This window comes from Lepisosteus oculatus, chromosome 8, assembly GCF_040954835.1.
Source record: "Lepisosteus oculatus isolate fLepOcu1 chromosome 8, fLepOcu1.hap2, whole genome shotgun sequence".
NCBI lineage: Eukaryota > Metazoa > Chordata > Actinopteri > Semionotiformes > Lepisosteidae > Lepisosteus > Lepisosteus oculatus.
The window spans coordinates 24,258,086-24,281,078 of record NC_090703.1 but is presented as its reverse complement, the minus strand read 5'-3'; the positions used below and the strand labels follow the sequence as shown (position 1 = coordinate 24,281,078).

Genomic DNA, 22,993 nt, shown 5'->3' with positions numbered 1-22,993 from the left:
CAGTATCAATGACAAGCTGTACAAACTCAGATTGAATGTGCAGGGAATGGCAGATGATCTTATCTTGCAATTAATGAGTATTTAACAGGTTCCTCACCATTTTAAATCTTACTCTCTAAAGCCTGTGTAAAGTAAAAAATATGGATAATCTCTTAGTCTGCATTCAGTCCCTCTTGTAGAGGGGCATGTCAACTGGGATGTAACAGAGGTTTACTACAGCATAACATATGACACAAAACTACATTACATATACAGTAACCTGTAAATACTGACATACTGTACTGTATACACAAAACACAAATATTATAGTCATCAACTTCATGATGCTATTCTGGAGCACTACTGTAGCTTTACAGATAATAAGTTGTAGTTCAATGCTTTATAATATTTATAAAATATAGAATTACTGTGTTAATCACAGTGTCACTACAAATTTAGTGACATTCCTAAATTTATTTGTCTTCCTAACAAAAAAATGAATGAAATTGTGCGTTTGTAATACAAGTTACCGAAACATGTAACTGTAGGTCTGTCTCTCATACTAATCATCTTCAGTTTAGTATACTGTATGGCCCACTCCAAGACCTCTAAGATGATAATATATTTTTTGAAGGTTGTACTTCTGAATATAATGACTGATTTAGCTTCTTGAACATCTGCCACCAAAGTAAGGATTTTAGCTTCATTAATATAAAGGTAGAGGAAGCCATCTTGCAACTAGCAGGGGCAAATCCCTGGGAGTGAATAACTGGCACATTTAAACAGAGGGTGACCAATATGAAACTACACTCATTATTACATAATTGCCTCCACCTGTCAGATTGTTGTTCAAGTGAACAAAACAAAAGCTTATTGTACCAGTTCAACCTGAAAGTTACATCAGATTCTCATGAAATATTAATTTGCATTGTGATCTTTCTTGTCTTTTGTGTACATTGCTGCTTTCATTTTTTAGTTGATTGTGCAGAAATCAAATAGTCAGATGATGTAATAATACTACAATATGCATTTCTTATAGCTTTGACATTATGGCCGGCACCTTTCCTACATTGCTGATGATTTAAATTCAATCTAAGCCTAGTCCACCCACTCTTCCATAGCTCCAGTACTAATGCTGTCCAACAAATATCACCACAGCACCACTAGCCAGGAATTGAAGAAGGTAGATGTTATTCTCAAGATCATTCAAACTCCCTTTAGCTAGCGACCTGTCTTTCAACATGTGGTTTGTCGGTCATTATTATGAACTGCACAGTTGCTCAGAAGTGTCTATGATGATAGCATGAGCCCGAGGTCTTACTTCACACTGTTTTACCTTATATAATTTGCTTTTTGGAATGTTTTTAGATCTGTCTTGGTTTACAAGGAAAACAAATCTTAGTCAAGTGAGAAATGAGAAAACAGGTAATTCAATTTACTAAGATCTTACATTTCTAAACCTTTTCATTCTAGTGGATATTTTCCAGTGCACTCTGGCATAAAGCATTCTAAGATGGTTTTAAAGTGATATTGTAATGTTCAGTGGTCAGGATTAAAGTCTGTTCACATCAGATTCCATTAAAGTAAAAGCAAAAACATAAAAGAAGAAATGTTTTATTTTGTCACCAATATGTTGACTACTTATTTCAAAGAAATAAGAAGAGAGTTAAAAAGGAAATCCAACTTTTAGCAAAATTTAGTTCACTCTATGAACATAAGAAGAAGCCTACCTACTGTGGCAAGTTGGCTGAAAGGGAATTTTGACCTACAGTAGCCATCTTAAAGCAACAAATGCCAGAGACAAAAACCCATCATAATTTTATAATTTAAGATTCCACTTGAGTAAATTTATAAAAGGACGCTAAATTTCGGCTCTTAATTAAAGGTCCTGATAGGCCTTCATGCTCCTTTCAATTTATTTAATACCCACCCAGAGAGAGAACATTTTTGTTATGAGTAGAGAACATACAGTAGTTCAAAAACCTATCATAGCTAATGTCCTACAACACTTTGGAATCCACTCCTCAGTAGGTTTTCTATAATTCTTTCTGGTGCAGAAAATATCAGAATAGGGAAGCCTTCCTGACCAAAAGAGCAGTGCTGAGGTCCCACTAAGAAAACTCATAGGAGCAATTCAGCAGTAAGGCCATAGGACTATGGGATCCTGTAGTATTCTCATTCTATCTGTCTCCAGCAGGGGTGTTCTATCATGGTCTGGTGCTTCTGCGTGTTTTCATTCCACCTTAAAGAGATACAAAAAGCTGGTTGCTGGCTTAACTGTTGCAATTAAGTATCTTCTCCCAAGACTGCACATGTTGCTTTTTATAAAGACAAATACCTGCAAACTGTCCCCTAAGACCATCTGTGGACATCCCTGTTCTAAAGAAAGAGACATGGAGTTGACTACACTTCACACTGTAAACTGTGTTATTAGCTGACAATTGCTAAACACAAGCCAAGAATTGCTGGGCCCTTGGTGAGTCCCTGAAGAGGGGACCCATCTCCCAGGCAGTGAAACTGTTTCAGCCCTCTGTTCCTCAATACAAGTATATTCTTCCTCAAGCTAGAAAGCAAGAAACATTTTCTCTTCATTGGCAAAATTCGGCAGCCTAAAAAATACTACTTCAGAAACAGAAATGAATTTCAGTTCTGGACACTCCCCTGTATAACAAAATGGTAATTTGGGTTATCAGTAAAATTTAAACCACAAAAAAGTTTTTCATACAATACTTTAAAAAAACTGCAGATGCCCTTAATGAATAATGCAATAGGCCATATGGTCTAAGAAGAAACTGACAGCAAAAAAGAAGCGGACGAAGCAGTAGAAATAGTCAAATTTTAGAAGGCACGATAATATCTTTCCTTAAAATTTCCTTTCTTTGCTGAATACTGTACATTCCAATTAAAAGCAACGTTTTACAAAGCTTTGTAAAGATTATAAATCTAGCAGGTTGGTGTCTATGGAAATGTCAGAGCTGCCAGATCTACCAATTGACTGGCATTCTGATTACTTGGCCAATCAGCCAATTGGGAAGATTCCAACAGCCTACAATACCCTGGATAGTGTTGTTTTGGTACCAGCCAATGAGCACTCTATGAGGCGTAGTGCATCTTTAAATCATTCTATAACTTTATTATTTTTTTGGTTTTCAGATATTACAATGGGCTGCACTTTTCAAGTGTTTTCCATTGGGTTTTGGGTGTCTTGAGCCTTAACCCCTTGATTTTTTTAATTCTTAAAACCAAGATGTCTTTGATTGGTATAAATATGGGTTTTGTTTGTTTAAGACAACCTTCAGGCCTGCTGTCTTACAGTAACAAATGAGAGAGTCGTAAGAACACTATAACGGCCATGACCATTCTAATCTCTCCGTCTGTGTTCTCAAAGACGGTTTTACGAACTCATACATCAGAAAGAGTACAGAAACCAAAATTATCCTTCAGCTAGGATCACATCTTCCCCCTTCTCTTAAGGACAGACTACTTTTCTTCTAAATTTTCTCCATTCATTGGAGGTTTCATTTCACACCTCTCTACGTCTATTCTGACTTCACACCTCTTGATTGGCCTCTCTTTCTGTCCCCTCCTCCCGCCTCCCGCTCCACCTCTCTCCCAGCCTTTGTTGTCCCGCTACATCACCTTTGCTCACTGCCTTGTCTTTCTCACACCTGAAGAAGGCTCCATGGCCGAAACGTTGTGTTTTCTTTCTTCTTTTTTTCAGCATGGAATAAACTTATTACTTGTTCCTTTGCAGCCTACGCATGCTGACGCAGCTACCCACCTGAACTACTAATTGATTACTGGTTGGGCTTAATCAGCCCAGGCCAGAGAGTAATGTAAACGGAAAAAAACTTAAAACGAACTGGCCAGCAGAGCAAAGAAGGTCCCAGTCGGTGAGCAAATAAAAAGATGAGGCGCAACAGTCTGGCAGATGCTAGCTGTCTGCATCCCTGGCGACCAATGAGAGAGGCTGGGACAACAAAGCGCTAGCCCTATGTTAGCCTGCCGACTGGAATCTGGGAGCCTTGGCTCCAAGACAGAATGGGGCACCAAGTCCCTTGAAGGATAGGGGGTCAGATCCGGGAGGTAGCCTCCAAGTAGCCAGGGGTACAGGCCGGCAAGCCCACAGGCTGACACTCTGGACAGAAAAAGGAGATTCCACAGGACACAGACCCAGATAGCCTGAGAAATGGAATGATGAGCAAGAGGAAAAAGCCCCAACCATAGAGAGGAAGCTTCCCCAAAAGGTGGTAGGGAAGGAGTCAGAGAAAAGAAAAACTAAAGTGAGTGCAAGGGCAGGACTCAACAGAAGTGAACTGTTGGTAAGTAGCAAAAGGGGCTGCATGGAGAAAAAGAGAGCAGAGAAGAGTCCCAGGAATCCAGGGTTGAGGTCTGGAGTGGCCGTGTAGTCAGGTTCAGAAGATGCAGTGCTGAATGAAATCCTGATGTCGAGTTGGGTGAAACTGGAACAGAGTCAGCGGCAAAAGTGTAATGATCGTCAGTGTCCAGCCTGGAGATCTCAGCCCTGGTGAACCAGCCAGTCGACAATAATTGGGCAGACTCAGCCTCAGTCCTATGCCAAGCTCAGAGGAATAATGGGGGACACTTGGGTATCTTGGTCTTGGAATGGAAACCTGTTCCTGGACCCCAAGGGAGAATGAGAATTTGACTTTGGAGCAGAATCCTGGTATTGAGAACCAAAGACAGGGATGCAGACGGGCTTCAGGATCAAGGGTGGATCCACTGGAGAACAGGCAAGTGCAGACAGGACTGGGTGAAATAAATAAAAACAGAGAACCAAAGCATAGATGTGAACAGAAAAGTGGTTAAATGCACAATGACATAGTGCCAGTGAAGCAGGGCTTTGGTTATAAATGGAGAGAACTGGGAATTGAATAATGAATTACTAATTATTCAAATTAGCGAAGGAAAGTCTAAACGTGATCATTCTAAACATAGAATGTTTAGAAAAGGTACATCAAGCCTGTTTGGTAGTTAAAGTACCCAAAGATCTCACCCAGTTATTTCTTGAAAGAAGCCAAGGTATTGCTTTCAACAAAATGGTTGGAAAGTTTGTTCCACATTCCCACAACCTTTTGGTTGGGAAATGCTTTATTTTCACACCCTGAAAAATTTTGTTTTTTCTACTCCAGCTAAGTAGAAATATACAGTAGATTCAAAAGAAAGCACAAATGCTAAACAGAAGTGCACGTCTAATTGTAGCACTTATTATTAATTAAAGATATAGATATCTGATTATTGATCCGGGGAATATAAAAAAACAAAACAAATGATAGTACCCTTTAGAAGCAACATATATTCAAGCTTTCACAGTTAACTATTGGAATTTAATGATTTTCAGAAGTGCTTTTGTGACAGTTTAAAATGTTGAGATTTAATGGACTTGACTATAACAAGCCCTCCTTGCACAGAAACATAACACATATGAATCAAACAATCTCCTTGCAGCAATAAGGGACCAGACAAAAAATATTCTATTGCAGCCTTTATTCTGGTGGCTTTATGAGTCACAATTACCTTCTCTTAGACAAAAAAAGACAATGAAATAAACAATGTCTCTGCATAAAATAACCTTGATATTTATTCATAATCACCCACTCTTTAGTTGCAGCTTGCTCTGTTCCAAATAACACACACGCATATTTTGCATGTTGATCTTTAATATTCTGTATGTTGTAAAGGGTTGGGTTATATCAATCCAGGCTATATACTATTCATAAACAGAATGTGCAGAACAGTCTGGTTGTGTGTGGATGAACTGATCTTTTCGAGACCCATTGAAATTGTAATATATGACATTCGGTTTAGAAGTGTACACATAACATACATTGGTGTAGGGAGGTTCTGATCTCCATAGCACTGGGGCTCAGTGTGTGTGAAGATAAATATTAAAAAGGTCACTCATCAACCAGAGCAATCTTTTAATATGAGGCTCATGAAATCTCTGAAATGTATTGATTTTCTGTTATTTTTCTGCTTCTGAGTTACTGTAATTTTCCTGCAATTTTAGAACAAATATAAAAATTGGTCCAAAATGTGAGACAGCCAAGATATTGCACTTTTATCAGTTAATGTCACTGATTGTGCCTGTGTATGTTCTTGTTTTATCTTGAATGTGGGTGACTTGTAACTTAAAGTGTCATTCACTTTATTTAATCTTATTAAACTAACAAAAATGACACTTTTAACAGATTTTGAAATAATTTTTAATTTTGATTTTAATTTTTAATTTTCTAGTTCAGAAATACTTGTAGAGGAAACATTTTTAAGATCATCAGTGTTATCTACATGTGAATAATATCTTACTAAAAATCTAGACTAATTTTGAAATGTGAATAACATTTGACTGGTCCTTCTTTTGTACATACCATTTGTGTGGTTTAGAAGATCTACTTCTGGGCAGAGCTGCTCATTGAGAAGACTATTCTTGAAGAAGTAAATCTACATTGACAGTTTAACAACCTGTAAAAACGGCACAATTCTAGTATGTCCCACTTTATGATGGCCTAGTTAATGTCTTTGTGTTTCCATGTCATCTCACATTTTTTCTGCTTGCTTTGATGTATTTTCGTGGCCTGTTTCAATTCACAGACTGCTGACACTCTAAGGTTTAACTCTGCCATCACTCATATTATTCTGGTACCCTCCTCTGGTGCTTTCAAACTATCCAATTTCTGGACATGACACCAGTTTCTTTATCATGTTCTTTCGGAATTCTTGGAATTTGTTGTTTATCCTGATGCAAAACAGGAGAACTATTACATTAGAAAATGGAGCACATATTTATGAACAATGCAGTAGAGCTGAATTGATCACATTGAGCTTATTGCATCCCTTCTGACAAATTCTGAATTCTCCATTAGAACAGTCACGCTTGTATTCTAAAGAAGCCACTGAGAATTCTGTTTGAAACACTGCTCCTTAGTAGCTGTAGAACTGATAGGATATATTTACAACATATACTGACCCATTTATTTCTAAAACAGTACTCAAAGTGCAATAATATTAGGCAAAGTAAATAATAAGGTTCTCATTTAATTACTAATGCGCATTATACATTCCTAAGGTTACTTAATAATTGGATAATACGTGACCCACAATCTGCTGTTTTCTCTACAGCAGTGACATTGCTCTACAACTGATGTTTCAGTTGCTTAGCCTCTAATTTGTTCTCTCCTCTCTAGCTGGTGGAGATAATTGAACACCACCCTATTTAATCTCAGGCTGATTCAGCAGGAATCCTTTCCATTCTTCATTCTTAATTTTTAATCTATTGCCACATTCTATAATGTGAATAGCAGTTGCATGCTTTCACAGTAATCAAAGAAATAAGTAATCACTGCATCTCAAACTGATAGCCCAAAAAGGCAATATTAAAATTGATAATGTCTATTCAAGATCAGTTCATTGTTTCATATTTAACCATAAGGTTCTCTTATAAGAAAGATTACTAATAACAGCAGGTCTTTTGGTTGCTAGTAACTTAATGGTCTGTGAATTCCAGGTGTCCATTTCTTAATGGATCCCAAAAAGACAGTTTCAAGTACGGTACATGAAGTATCTCCTGTTTTTTGTCTTGAATGCACCTAAACCTACATTTTCTAATTTGGGGTTGATTTTGAAGCTTCTTATCTTGAAGAAGTTGACATATTTCATACCTTTCAATACTTTGAATTCATGAATCACGTTCCTCTTAGTCTGGCCAAGTATGACAGGAGTTGGAGCTACTGCTAGTAAATGGAATCTGGTCTGTGAAAGGGAAAAAGCAATTTTGCTTCAGAACGTAAAGCATTCACTAGTCCCAAATGACTCCACAGTTCCTCAGGAAAAGGCCATGATTACTGCACTTAAGAAGTGATGCAGTGTAACTATAACAGGGCAATGATGAATGTCTGGGCTAAGGATCAGCAAACACTTTATTTTCGGAGAACGCAATATTTGTAACTTAAAATGAATCCCAAATAGAGGAATGCTAGATTGCTTTCCTCAAGCCATTTTTCAAATTGCCAGCAGATCTCTGGCTAATGCCTTTTTTTCAAATTTAATTTATTTTTACATGGAGAAACAGATCAGCACATTAATGAAATTCTTACAAACATTTAGGCAGCAAGTTCAGTAGCTTAAGCTGTTGAAAATGTGACCCTGTGGTCTTTGTGTTTCCCTTCAGCAAGGTGTTTTGTATGGGAACACCAAACACACAGGCATGCTAAGAAAATATCAGAGCACATACAGTAGTAATTTAAGGTGAAGTTAAGCACATACTGTATGCTTTATGTAATAAGAACAGAGTCTTGTGTTTTTTATCACTATAAGGAAATAAAAGATTTAAGTTTAGAGAAAATGTAGAGTGTTGGTCATATGAAAGAAAATGTCAGGACATGGCATATAGCAATTAACAAGGCTTCCAGATTAAGCTTGATGGGATGGAGACCAATAATTTGGTAGTAACTTGATGAGAAATATGGTATAAATACCATATTTTCTACCTTTTCTCTTTTAATTTTCTGATCTAAAACATCAAAATTATCATTTTCCATGATGAAGATAAGTACTTTGTACAGCTTGAAGAACTATGGGACGGCAATCAAAAATTAAAAAACTATTTACCCTTCTCTATACCAAATTTGACCCTACTTCAGCTATAAAGCATGATCCAGGGGAGCAACATATACCATAGTCTCTTTTACTTTCTAAAGGAGCCCGCTAATTTCTTCTACTGGCTAAGTCTGGTGACTTATACTGTACATATGATTGATTCAATTGAAACAGTAAATGGTTTTCTAGTTCCTCCATCCAATTAGTCACACACTGTATGCTGTAAATAGTATGGCATTTTCATTTAATTGCTAGACATTAAGACATTACACAAGACAAATAATGAATAAAGCAAAATTTGCATTATACTGTAATACCAGAAAGAAGTTTTTATGCTATCAAACTGCTTTTTTAAGGTAAAAGATTTGGGGATAGTGCTAAAATTATTTAATTATGGAAGGAACTTATCCAATAAATAAATACAACTTCCTCCTCAAGAAGATAAATCAATGGTTTATATATGTATGAGGTCAGACCTCTTTTCCATTGGTTAGAATTAGAATATTAGAAGTGTGAAGATGGCATTTTGTAATGGTTATCTAGCATAGTCCTGATCACTGCATTACAAAAAAGACATGCAAATAGTACAAAAAGAGCAATCAAAATAATTCACAATAAGGAATCAAGTCTTGAACAGAGGCTATTATAAGAGTAACTGCTAAACAAAACACATTCAAAATAAGAAAAAAGAAACAACCAAAGGGCACTTGTGTTATTATGTTTATTACTAGTTTGATGTCATTATATGTGATACTTACTGTATTACCTCAAAACCCATTTGACTATGAACTCAAAATATATGAGTTTCGCTCTTCTTTGCTTCTGCCAGGATTCAGATGTATATTTAAGTGCTCCATCTGCTCCATAAACTCATATTTATCTTGGTTTTAGCTTCTGGATTCCATTCCATGCAAATTCCATTTTGCCTTCTAAGAGAAATGGTTCCCAAATCAGCCTTAACTCAAGGATCATATTAGGAAGAGGCAAATAAAATAAATAATAAGAGAGGTTCCTCTGTCTCTTCTATCCTGCTGTATCAGAAACTTTAAAGAACCTCCTTGAACAGTAGACTTTAAGATCCCGGATGACCCCACTGAACATACAGTATTTTGTCAGGGAAATGACCACGGGGTTTCACCTCAAGGAAATATGATAAACTGTATGGTGGATAGGCCCACCTTCATCTCTTTTTTTCTTTTTGCATATACTCTGGGGATGTTTACTCCAGATTCATTGCTAACTTCTATTTTGGGTTTGTACAGTCTGATCTCCCTAATGTTCCCCTTTATTTAACTGGTTTAATCAGTTCCTCATTTCTCCAGCTGGGCTTTGGGATCTTTTGGGATGAAAAATCCAGATCCAAGCAAGTAATTTATCTTATCTTTCCTTGGTTCATATTTTTTGTTCAGCTTCTCAGAATGTAATGATTTTCTGTTGGATTGTTTTCATTGTTGTTCTTTAGTTTGTTTTGAAAATTACAAATCTTTAGTTTACAATAACAGGAACAAACTACATTAACTGAAAATTAAGACATTTAACAGACATGCATTTTTTTGATAGGGTAGTTATCAGACCATTAGTTTTTTCTTTTCATCATCTTGTATAAAAAATGTTTTAGATAATTACATATCTTTAAGTTCTGATTCCACAGATGCTTATTTTATTGGGTCAGTGGTTTTGTCTGACCTTTTATTTGCTTAGACACACCAGACAGACCTGATTAGTCATCGATATGAATTACAAAAACATTTACTGTAGGTCTGTAAGACCTGTAGATCATTAAAATGCATCAAACATGTTTTTTAAAGGTAAACAAATAAAACCGGCACATTTTTCATGTAATTTATTAAAACAGAGCATTGAAATACCTCCCCACTGAAAAAAATCAGAACCACAACAATCTGAATAAGAATTGGTATATCTGCCAGTCAGGTGGATTAATAACTTTTTTTACCATAAATGTTATGACTGCAATCTTAGAAAATATATTAATTAATCCTTACATGGCTCTGTGTGTACTGTTTATACATATATATATACAGTACACACAAATATATATATGCTTACACACATACAAAATACACGCAGGAGCTAGGGCACAAATTTGAAGGATTGTTCTGACCACACTTTTCACATAAAGCAAGATTGAATTGAGCTTTGGGAAACATCAGATTAAGTTAAACATTTGGTCATTAAACATTATACTCAATGGAGCTACACCAGGACAATGGTTCCCACCTCCCATAACAAGAAAATCCAGGGAATCTATAAACATAGATAATTTTATTTTTTTTCTCAAGCCTCCTGGCCCTGCTGCACTGGTATAGCTTAATACAGACACAACCCAAGGGAAGTGAAAGATACACTGTTAACTGTACTACCAAATAAAGAGAGAAATTGCTAGATTAAAAAAATCTGTATTTTTTTTCCTTTTTTGTATGTAAAAAAGTTAATTTCCCCATGAAACATAAAAAATAAGTTTAATCAAACTGTCTGTGGCTTGCTAAAACCAAGGTAACAGTGTCTTTTTTAATACCAGGCTCTGTTTGGTGCTCAGAACACAAGAAGAACAAAAACAGTAGTTCAGAAATACTTCCCTCAAGGAGTAGTCAATGCAACATTGTTGTAGTCTTCCTGAGATGCAATAGTGATATCTCTCAGAGTGACATCAATTTGCAGGGGTTCATTTTCTTAAGTCCAGTCACTCTGGTGTCCTCTCTGTGTTGCCTGTCTGCAGTTGAGGGGATAAGGTTGAAAGGCTTGGATAATGTTTTTCTTTTATTATTGATACCTTTTAGGAGATTATCTTGAAGAAACTCAAAATACCACCATTGTTGGTGTACTGAACTACATGTACTGCTGTTGTCATGTGTCAACAATCTCGCGGGTAGGTGACTGTTCATGGGGCATGGCTGTTGTGTTGGGCAGTGTCTGGTTGTGAGAAATGGAGTTCTGCTGCAGTTCCAGAGCGATAGCATTCTGGGGGAACTCCTTCACCTGCCTTTTGTACTCCAGGAAAGTGCAGGCCTTAGTTGCTATGGCCACAATATTCTTGCCAATAAAGATGGTGGAGACACGGCTGTCCTGGAACAGCACCATGTTAATGGCCCGAATGAAGATAGTGACAATGTTAATGGTTACTAAGCTGAGGACTGGATACAGCATCATTTTCTGTGGAGAGATGTGCTCTCCTTGCATGCTGATTTCACTGAGTGACACACAGGGCAGAATGAGAAGGAGGATGTAGCAGTAGAAAAACATTAGTCCCTCAGCCCAGATGGGGAGCCCTGTCTTGTGTGGCTCCCACAAGTTGGCCTGAATGTCTAAGATGTCCAGGAGGTCTAACGCCACCCAAAAGAGACGCCCTCGCAGATCCTCCTTCTTCCTGAAAGTTCTTACATACTCCATGCTGTCTAGAGCCACCAGAATTAGGTAAAGCCCAGGCACACATATTGAAAGCAAAAGTGTCAAAGCTTTGCGGGCAACCGTTTCCAAATTTCGTTTGTCTGCTTTGTAGTTCTGAAAGATAAAGTACAGTTTGATTTCCAGGACAAAGATATAAAGGAACCAAAGAATCATGGCATATCCTCTCTTAGCTGTCTTCACCTCTGCTCCAACCCACACAGCCACATATCGCAGTACAATAAGGAAGCAAATGTCTCCCACCAGAACAATTATACACACCCCTATCTTTCGGGGTCCCTGGTTCTGCTCCACAAGGTAGGCATCCATGAAGGCCATGCTGGTCATGATGACAATTGTTGTGAGACACACATGACGTTTGTCTGGAGGTGGCAACACCATGGTGATGTTCCCTTTCAATAGTTCTGGTTGTTTTTTCCTTTTGTACTTTAATGGATAGGTGTGTTTTTTAATGCACAGATTTATGAGGTGAGAAAGACAGTGTTTTTGCCATTGATACTTCCAGATTGCCTACACAGATGAGATAACTTCATGTATCATGAAATGCCTTACTCTATACACAAAGCAATTGAAGAATTTCATTATTGAGAGTCCACATACAAAGTAAAAATATATGCATGTGCTTACAGGCTGAAAAAAATGCAAAAGTTAAGTTTTTGGCAATCATAGCAGATGATTCTCCTAAGAATAGTTTGAACAATGATGTTGAAGAAAATCTCATTCATTGCAATTCCATGAACCCTCTTAGTCTTAAAAGCTAAAGTCACCCTTTTACAGACTCTTAAAATGTTATCATAGCATAATTTTGGCTTTTACTTTCAAACCAGCTTGGTTTCTCAAAAAAACTATTTGAAAAGCTGTTATCATTCAAAAATATGTACATAAGTTGGCCAATGCAGGCAGTAGTTGTAAGTTCCGTAAAATAGACTGCTAATTTATATAATGTTTGCAATGATCACTGCTTAGAAAGATTTTAATTGAATGCAGAGGAAATGGCTGGAGATATCCTGATATGGTGATTAGGAAGATGAGAGTGGCAAACAGCCAGGCTAATGCAGGGGATCTAATAAATCAAACTGGGAATAACGGAGCTGCAAGTGGAAAGCTAAAGGCCATTTATCATGAAGACCCTGGAGACATGACAGCACAGATCTCCATCTTCTTGCCATCTCCCCTCTGAACATGTCATCCGTGAAAATGCATCCTTTTTCCAGTGCTGCTTGGCTCGGTTTACTCCACTTCGAAGTGCAATCTAGGGAGAGAAAAAGGAAAATCAGCGCAAACACAACTATAAGTCAGAAAGTGACAGCCACCCAGCCCTTTCAGCTGGGCCTCTCTCTCAACATTGAACGTGGATTGAGCAGACTGTCAGAAAGCAGGGGTAACACACACACACCTCATATTTAAATCAGGAACTCGTCACTGTGTCTGCATGCTGATCACTTTGTGGTTTGCATCATCACTGTTGGTTAGAAGGAGCTCCGTACTGAAAGGGAAAAGCCTCTATTTTTTATTTCATTAAAGTCATATAGCTCATTAGGAAATGTCTGTCATTACTATGTTTTGCTCCTCAATTGCTGTGTTACTGCGGAAAAAGTATCATATATAATATAATTATCATATATATCTATTTAATTTAATTCCAGCTAATTAATTACATAAAACAATGGTTAAATTTGTTCACACCTCTAAATATTCCTTGAAATAAAACAAGAAAAACAAATTTATAATAAAAAAACTCTGTGATGTGACACATCAGAGAAAAAATCACAATAATCGAGGTGAAACTGTACTGGGTTCAAGGGTCATTATTCAAGTTTGAAAGTTATATATAAATGAGTTAATTTGAGTTAGTAATATAAACTCTGAACAAAAATAAAAAGAGGTAAATACTTTCTGAGGCACTGTATATTTCCAGAGGCTTCCATTCCATTACCACTAAGACAGAGAAGAAATCACAACGATTGAAGTGAAACTCTTCTGGTCACTGGAATAGGGTAACAGACAAGATAAAACCAAAATCAATTCAAGCTCTCTGACACCTGCCTGAGAATGCAATCACATGATGATGCAGATGATCCAGATGATGCTGCTGAGCTGGCAGGCATATCCGCAGCTCAAAGGAGTATCCGGTAGCTCCAGGTGGCATCCTGAACTCCTTTTGAATTTGCGACTCCCAGGGCAGAGCTTCACTATTCAGACAGCTGTAGTCCTGGGATTACCACCCTCCTTTCATCCTTGGAAGAGGTTTTCCCTCAATTTCACAATGTGATCGAGTGTGATGTTTAACTTCAAAGTGACTATCGCCAGCTTTTTCTTAACGTGTTGGGTGCGGAACAGAGTGCTGGAGTCCTTTTGCTAGGAAAGACGTGCTTCATCTGAATTATTGTTGGTGGGGTTGTGGCTCAAACATCTGGAAACTCCTTTGAGCTGCTGATATATCTGACAGCTCATGAGCATCAGCTTCAGGTGATATCCTCTTGATTGCATTTTGACAAGGGTGTCAGAGGGATTGAATTGATCTTGGTTTCATCTTTTATGTCTCCCTCTTCTGGTATTCAGCAGACTTTCGCTTCAATTGTTGTGATTTCTTCTCTCCTGTGTCTCAGTGGTAATGCAATTTATTGCAATCTCAAATTAATTATATGTCACTTTCAAACTTGAATGATAACTTGAACCCTGGATCATTTCAATTGGTTGGCACAATTTCAGGAGAAATAGAACTGTGTATATAAGATCACTCAGTTTATAGTACATATCAGAGCAGAAACTCTAACATTAAGACAAAGGAGTTGTGGATACAACTCTGTGATAGAATCATGAGGAGTTATAGATCTCAGGAAGCATAAAAAAACATATTTAGTGTTTTGAAAATTCCTAGGATCACAATTAGATCCATCCTTAGGAAATGGAAAGAATAGGAACTTCCTAGACTAGGCCATCCTCGCAAACTGACGAATTAGGCCAAGACATGACCAAGAACCAAATGAAAACCTTGACAGAACTACAGATTGAGATCAAATAACCTGTCTAACTTGAAGGACTTGAAGATTGTGGTTCCTCAACGTTCCCTAACCAGTTGACAGGGCTTTAGCAAATTCCACAAAGAATGGGCAAAAATCCCCAAAAGCTCATGTGCAAATATACACATACCCAAGAAGGCCCAAATCTATAATTACTGCAAAAATAATGTGATACAAATGCAAAATCTTTTACAAAGTATTATAATTCAGTAAACAAGATTTTTCCACTTTTCATTTTTGATCATTTTTGATTTTACAATTAAAATATTTTGTACCTTTACCTGTACCTTTGTTACATACAGTATGTTGTGCAAGTCAAGTCCTTTTACTGTTTTCAAGATGCACAGAAGATTCTCAGCAGGATTGTGCATTATCACAGTGAAGGTCAAAGAGCTCTCTGAAGACTACACATAGATGGCTATTGGACCGCACAAGTTGGGGGGTGGATGTATAATGATCTAAAATCCGAATCTAACAACTTCACTTTAATATCTGTTATTAAGAAACTTAAGGCTACTTGGAATACTAGCAAAAGTAAGAGGCCGTGAGGCAAGTAGGTTAGAAGTTAAACATCAATTAAAAAAAGCAGACACTTCCAACACCATTTGGCATCTTCAGGATCCAAAATGTTGAAAACTACTACTTGGCATTGCCTATATTAAAGCAGCTTTCATGGTCTGGCTGTAAGGAAGAGGCCAGTTCTGAGGTTAAGCCTAGAATTACTCAATTATTTCCAAAATATCTGAAGATAACTGGAACAATAGCTTATGGTGAGATGAAAAAAAAAGAGATTATTCTATATATTCATCAGTATCACTGTTGTGTTTGGCATAAAAATGTAAAGCTCAGGTTGAGAAAACACTCACACCCACAGTGAAATATAGAGGGAGGGGGGCTAATATATTAGGTTTTGTGCGTGCTTTGCATCTACAGTATATGTTCTGGATCTTTGTTCACAGAGGGCAAATTATAATCAAGGACGTTTTTGATAAACACTTGGTTCCCTCAGCTAAGAAACCCAGGCTTGACCAAAAAGGAACATTCCAGCATGACAATGATCCAAAGTGTGCACCTACAATGACAAATTAAATAACTATACACCAAATAAATGTTCTTGACACACCATTTCAATCTTCAGGCCTTTGTAGTTCAAACTCAATATGACTGCATATGAAAATCAAAGGGTATGAAGGAACTGGAGTGATTCTGCCCAGAGTTATTCTGCTAGGTGGTATCTTGTCAGTGTAATCTATGTGAAAGGACTTCCGAATTACTAACTACAGGATTAGTAAATTTTATGTTCCTAGTGATGCCTATGTTTTTTTATTAATTCTAAGCTGACACATATGACAAATATGACATTTCCTCTGTGCAATGCTATAGAGAGCATAGTATAACATTTTGCGAATTTAAGATTTTTTTAAGACAGGCATACTATTTTATCTGTAAATGTCATCTAGTGTATGAATAAATCTGTTAATTCAACAACTTGACAATACATAGAAATCTGGAGTAATTTATTTATTATTTTCAATATTGGGAATTGATATATGTGTTATATAAATATTTGTAGAACAACAATTTTTATGGTAGTTATATAATCACACAGAACTATTAATACTTTATTAATTATTAATTTATCTTATAGGTATCATTGTTGTTTGATGTTATCTAAGACAGAGCATACCACAGCAAAATGGTTGGAACACATGTTCAGTATGTAAATATTATTTTTAATCTAAACCATTTTAATACACATTGCACATATAATACATTAAATATGCTGCTAATATTTTAAATGTATTGTCTAGTTACTATAAAAATAGGAATATAAATATTGACTTTGTTGCCATCTATCCAATTTACACAGAAAAAATGTATCAAATGATTTCATAGTGCTAAAACAATCATGCAATAATTAAATATTTGAAAAGCTTGTTTTACTCTAAGTGTAGTTACAGAGAAAATGCAAAAACTACTTGTATTTCCACAGTGTTGAAATTTGTACTGGAATGTCCAGATTTTTTTTTCTTTTTAGTCGGCATAATTACCATGTCATCATTAAGTTATATTATGACCACTGTCATTATAATAGAATAGTACTAGAAATGTTAATATTAACCAAATCATTGTGAATTACCATCAGAATTGTACTTAGAAATTATGCAGTTATTACACCAGTAAAATAAAGGGTTTCCAAAAATGACAATTGCAATGCAGTGAAAAAAAATAATATTATTATTGGAAAGTATTAGAATGCAAAATGTTCATTCACTTCCACATGTGTGCAAGTCAGGACAAATTTTAAAAAAGATCTGTCTTTTACTCATTTGAAGACTTTGACTAGTTAATCCCTCATCAGGATGGCTGAGTAGTCTAAGGTGACTCTTAAAACCCCCAACCTCCTACAACCCTTTAATGTCATTATTAAATATATATATATATTGCCTGTCATTTTAAATTTGTTTTAAAAATCAAATGCTACGGTACATAACAGTTTTCCATATATAGACTTCTAGATGATTATGATTCTGATTCAAATTCTGCATATTATTGCTTCTGATGTATTGATGATTATTTTGCAAGGTTTTTTCCCATGATATATAGTATAAAAATGTACAAATAAACAATATTCAGGATTCCTTTCTTTTGTTATCATTGACCTGTCATCGTAGTGAGTCCTGTGTCATATTGTGAGAATTAGAGAATGAAACATGAATGAGACACAGAAAAGTCCACAGAGTAAGGCACCAGTTTATATCCTCATAGAACATTATAAGTGACATCTTCTCAGTGTAATCCATGCTCCACAATCCAAAACCTCCAAAAGAAGACACCAGTGCAAGTATCTCATAACACACTACAAGTAATGTTTTTTTATTATAATCTTGTAACGAACAGTTCTTTCCGGACCCTATGCAGACGACACAGTCCGACGGAGTGGGGAAACACTAGGGAAACGTCATGCAGGAATACGGGGCAGAAGACAGGGGGTCGTGTCCAAGGTGCGCTGGTGCACAGGGGAGGTGTGGCCGAGGCGAACAATCCAAGGGTAGTCCTAGGGAATATCCAAAAACACACGAGAAAGTCCAAAACCAGAAGATCCATCAGAACAAGATAAAAACCACGAAGGCCGGGTCGGAACCGGCGAACGGGGAACAGGAACGGGAACAGAGGTTAAAACCTTAACGGGACCAGGCGCTTCCAGGTCCCAGACTCGCACGGTACGGAAACCAGAGCAGAGCCCGGATGAGCGTCAGCGCCTGGCTTTTAAGGTGGGCTGGGAATGGGAAACAGGTGCACAGAATAAAGTCTTGAGTGATAGGGCTGGAGCACCCTTAAGGAGGGGGGACTATAGTCGTGGCAAAATCTATGCTCTACCATCCAAAACTTCCACGGAGGAAAACACCAGTGCTTTAACCTAATAGCACACTACAAAAGGCATCTTGTCACTGTAATCCATGTTGTACTATTCAAACCTTCAAAGATGAAAACACCAGTGCTAGTATCTCTCTAGTAATAACTCCACATATAGTATCAACCCCAAGAGAAAGAGGTCTGAGAAAAAAATCAAACCCAGAATCATCTTCTAGGCAGCAATTCTAACCACCCCACCATCATGCTGTCCACATTCAGAATTCAAATGTATGAAATTGATTTGTAATCCCATTGCAATTCTATCTGCTGGAATCAGGTAGTTAAATCATTATTTACTATTTGTTCTAGACTTTGGTGTGCTTTAACAGCATGAGCTGAAAAATCAAGGATGAAAACATAATTAAATATGATTTTCTTTAAAGTGCATTTTAAAAATTGAATAAAAGAATACTGATCAGAAAAGCAAGATCATGTATAAATTAATGAACGAATGATCTAGGATGAAAATTATTATACTTCCCAATGTATGGAATCAAAACATTTATAAAACCAATGAGATTTTAATGGTTTTGTTTTGACTCATGTTTTTCATTTTTAGAAGTAGCCAGAGTTTTTAGCCTATAAGAAGGACATGGATTTGAAATTCTTCTTTAAATGACAGAACGCACGACTACAGCTTTTCTGGCTCACCACTCTTTATTCAATTATTACGCACCTCATAAAATGGTATATACTGGATTATCATTTGTATCTGTATTAGTGGAAAAACATTAAGTAATGTGCCTATGTTTTCAATTCAGCATAGGCACATTGCTCAAGAATACAAAAATACTATAAATAAGGAAGCTACTAAAGCATCAAGGGTTCAGATTCTCTCCTTCTGGCAGACTCATAGTTTATAAAAGCAAAACTAATGAAATGCTATAGATACTACTCATCCACACTTCCTTAAAAAGGTCCACAGAGAAGAAATCCTATACAAGCAAATGTTTCAGTGATTGAAAGGAAGGCTCAGAAACATCAATGACAAACACTTACAACTTCTTTTCATGAAAGACTTTATATTATGATCTTCAGAACTCTCTCAGGGACTACAGGAAACAAAAAGCTTTGTCAGAATGAGCTGTCAAAAAATGGAAAAGAGTGTGGGTTCAAAGAAAAAATAAATGAACTGGGCTGTCAGAAGTCAAACTGTATGGGCAAAAACTGTAGACATGCAGTAGAAGTCTGTTCAAAGGTGCTGAGGTCAGATGAAAAAGAAAAACATGATGTACTGTAGGAGATTATTGCCATTGATAATTGGGTAATTGCGTTCAGGAGATTGTCCTGTTCTGCTTCCTTAGAACTCATGGGGCTGTGTGTCAGTTACAGTAGGTCTCTACTTCATCTGAATTTAACTGTCCTAGTTATCTAATTTTGAAGGTTGGTAAATTGTTTTTGTTTCAGGCTAAAAAAATTAAAAATCTACAGAAACACTTTGGGGAAAATGTTCTTCAATTCTGCCTGCCAAGGATATTAACACATTCTACACTTTCTATAGAATCTACAAAACAATTCTCTGTAAAATGCGTAACATACTAGCATGATAATACAAGTAACCAGGTTGCTTGTATTCTTGTATTCCAGATTTCCGTGCTGGCTTCCTTGGTCTACTGACTTCTGATTGTAAGGGTGATTGTACTGGGCAACTTGAAGTCAAAGATCTGAATAGCTCTGCAGGCTACGTTTTGGGTTTTGATGGGTGTCCCTGGCCAAACAGGATCAGTTGTATTGTTAATGATGAAAAGTTACTGGTAATACTGAATATCTGTTGCTTGGTGAAAAAAGAGCAAAGGAAGGGGTGGAAAAGTGGTAAGTAATGAAGATTGTGATTGAAAGTGCCTGATTAAGAATTGGGCACCGTGGAGTTAGATTAGGTTGAAAACTCCAATGCCTGGTGTTTAATGAAAATGGAGAGTGACGAATTGGTGAAAGGATGTAATTAATGTGATGAGTTTGTGCAGTGCATAGTGACTAATGAGAACAGATTGGAAAGTTAGAGAAGAAATCTAGAAACTTTAAATTAAACCAATAGAAGAGAAACCTGAATGGAGTAAGACGGTTCCAATTTCCCCATGAGGGAAACAAGGAATCTGAAGGGTGTTTGAATGAAGAAAGACAGACTACTCAAAAAATGAAAAACTAAGGTAACATGCTGGCAGGTTTGAGATTATGGTGGTACTGTATGTACTGTATGCCAGGTTTTATCCCACAATGGCTCTTTTATCAGTGAAAGTATGAAAGTGACACTTAGACAAACTTTTCACTCTTGCACACATTCTTCAAGTCTATCTAAATATATCTACACTGCTTTGTTCTCACTAGCACCTACACAACAATTTGATCTTAACGTAACACCACATATACCACAAAGAACTTAAAACACCTCTGCAAAAACTATTGTTTTACAACATTTCCTAGTCGGGCAAGGCAGGATATCACCCTAAATGTAATGTTAATTAATTGCGGGGCATCCACACACATATTTACACCCACTCTCATAGGAACAATGTAGAGACATTAAACAACATATCCAACATGCCATTTGAAGATGGAAAGAAACCTTGGGCCTTGGAGAACATGCAAACATGAACATGCATGCAAACTCCGCACAAACAGAACACAAATAATACAAACACAATTAATAATAAATCATATTAAAAAAAATATGAATTATACAAAATAGAAAAATAAGAAACCAAGGAAGTGAGATTAAAACGGCATAAAACACAGAATTGCAACATACAGTGCACTCACAAAAAAACAGTGAAGAAAATAAGTAAGAACTTTACAAAAATGAAGTAACAGTATAGTCAATGTAATGGAAAATACAAAGAATGATTCCTGAACAAACAAATACGGACTCAAAATTCTTACTAAATTCATAGATGTTCCTGGGAGCCATGTTGCCTGAAGCATCTTACCGAAAAGGGCAAAACTTATTAATTATAAGAATCATTTTTAACTGTTGAAATGATTTAAACTTACTGTATTGTGCTGTGGGATATATTAAGTTAACAAGATTAACCTGCCTTTCCCTAGAAATAGGAAAGACACAATTGATTTAATTAATACATCAGCACATAGACAGATTAATTTTAGTTGTTTGTTTATGTTTAATATCGATGTCCAGTGAACACAATTTGCACACAGACTTCTTCTTTTCCTGTGTCTTTAAAATAAAAAGTATCACATTCACATGGCAGTTAGGTTTTAGTTAAAAAATGAAAACTGCAAAAAGGACAAGGCTATATAATCTCTCCACACAGTTAGAACCACAGGAATTGAACCCAGAACCTCAAAACTACAAGGCAGCAATGCTAACCACTGCACTATCATGCCACCCCACAACCTTAAGGATTTTTCAAAAACAATATTTTTGGGCCTGAATAGCTAGGTTATGGTTGAGGTATTCTGACTGATAATGTCTAATTGCTCTTAGGTCAGCCTGGATTTAATAAAATAAAAGACATAAATAAAATCACTGTTAAGAGGAGATAAAAGGTAAACAAAAATAGATTTTGTTTTGACACTCACTCCCAGGGCTTCAGGATCTGGAAATCAGAACATTTCCTCTGGCTTTCCATTGAGATGAAATGAAGTTCTGTATTTTTAAAATATTTCTTGAAATAGTTTAAGAGTGGTCCCTGAATTACTCTTTCATAAAATGTGAATCATACATTCACCATTCCTGTGGTTAAATGGAAGGAATAACAAGGCATATCTGATCCTAACTCAGTCTCAGAATTCCCCATAAACCATATTCAGCAGAAAAAATAGGTGACATCTGAAAAGCAGCTTCATGTGACAAAAATAAGACTACATTTGGAGTATATGAAAGATTGACCTTGCTAGAGAAAAAACAGAATGTAGAAATGGTATAATTACCGAAATCTCCCATAAATAAATTTAATAATTGTGTACTGTATGTTTCAAACATTTGCAATTGAATATAAAAAATGTCTGTCACCAAATTTGGCCTTGTAGTCCATTTCACATTTTAAAACTGCTGTATTTATTACTCTTTTAAAACAGAATTACAAAAAGTATGCATTTGAAAGGATAATGTGAGAGGCTGTAAAATAATTAAATGAATTGCCATTATCGCCTTCTGAGCTGTATGAAATCAATGTGACTTGCATTTGTGTTTCACAATAGATAATATCTTATTCTTGTAGTTTAAGGTTGTTACCATCCATAGCAACCAATTATTTTCAGAAGTAATAATGAAACAAATAATTACTTTTGAGCAGCACGAAAACCTCTGAAACACAGAAAATGTTAAAATAGAAATGATGTGCTGTAAGACAAGTGGATGAGAGGTTGCTACTACACTGTATGTTCCTTACAGCTCATTGTGTAATTTATATCACATACTGTATCATAGAAATTCAGGCTACAAAGTGTACAATTCAGTTTTAAAATTTAAAAATTAATAGCTTGCAATTCATTACAAAGCTCACTTTATTGCTGTGCCCTACACTCATTTGAAGCCTTGGCTTGAAAACTGATAGAAATGAAGACTATTCTACTTT

General features: G+C 36.3%; 1 protein-coding gene across 6 annotated transcripts in view; it reads right to left on the bottom strand.

Annotated features, from left to right (window-relative positions):
- Nucleotides 1-10,423: 10,423 nt before the first annotated feature.
- Nucleotides 10,424-22,993, bottom strand: part of tmem121aa (transmembrane protein 121Aa) — a 162,022-nt gene continuing 149,452 nt past the window's right edge. For 5 of the 6 annotated variants that reach the window (XM_015351156.2, XM_015351157.2, XM_015351162.2 and 2 more), the window contains one exon: nucleotides 10,424-13,270. In XM_015351156.2, the coding sequence (XP_015206642.1) occupies nucleotides 11,461-12,399 (939 nt within the window). In that variant the 5' untranslated portion in view covers nucleotides 12,400-13,270 and the 3' untranslated portion in view covers nucleotides 10,424-11,460. Of the gene's footprint in view, nucleotides 13,271-13,414; nucleotides 13,505-22,993 lie in introns of all 6 variants that reach the window. The other variant, XM_015351160.2, reaches the window with a different exon arrangement.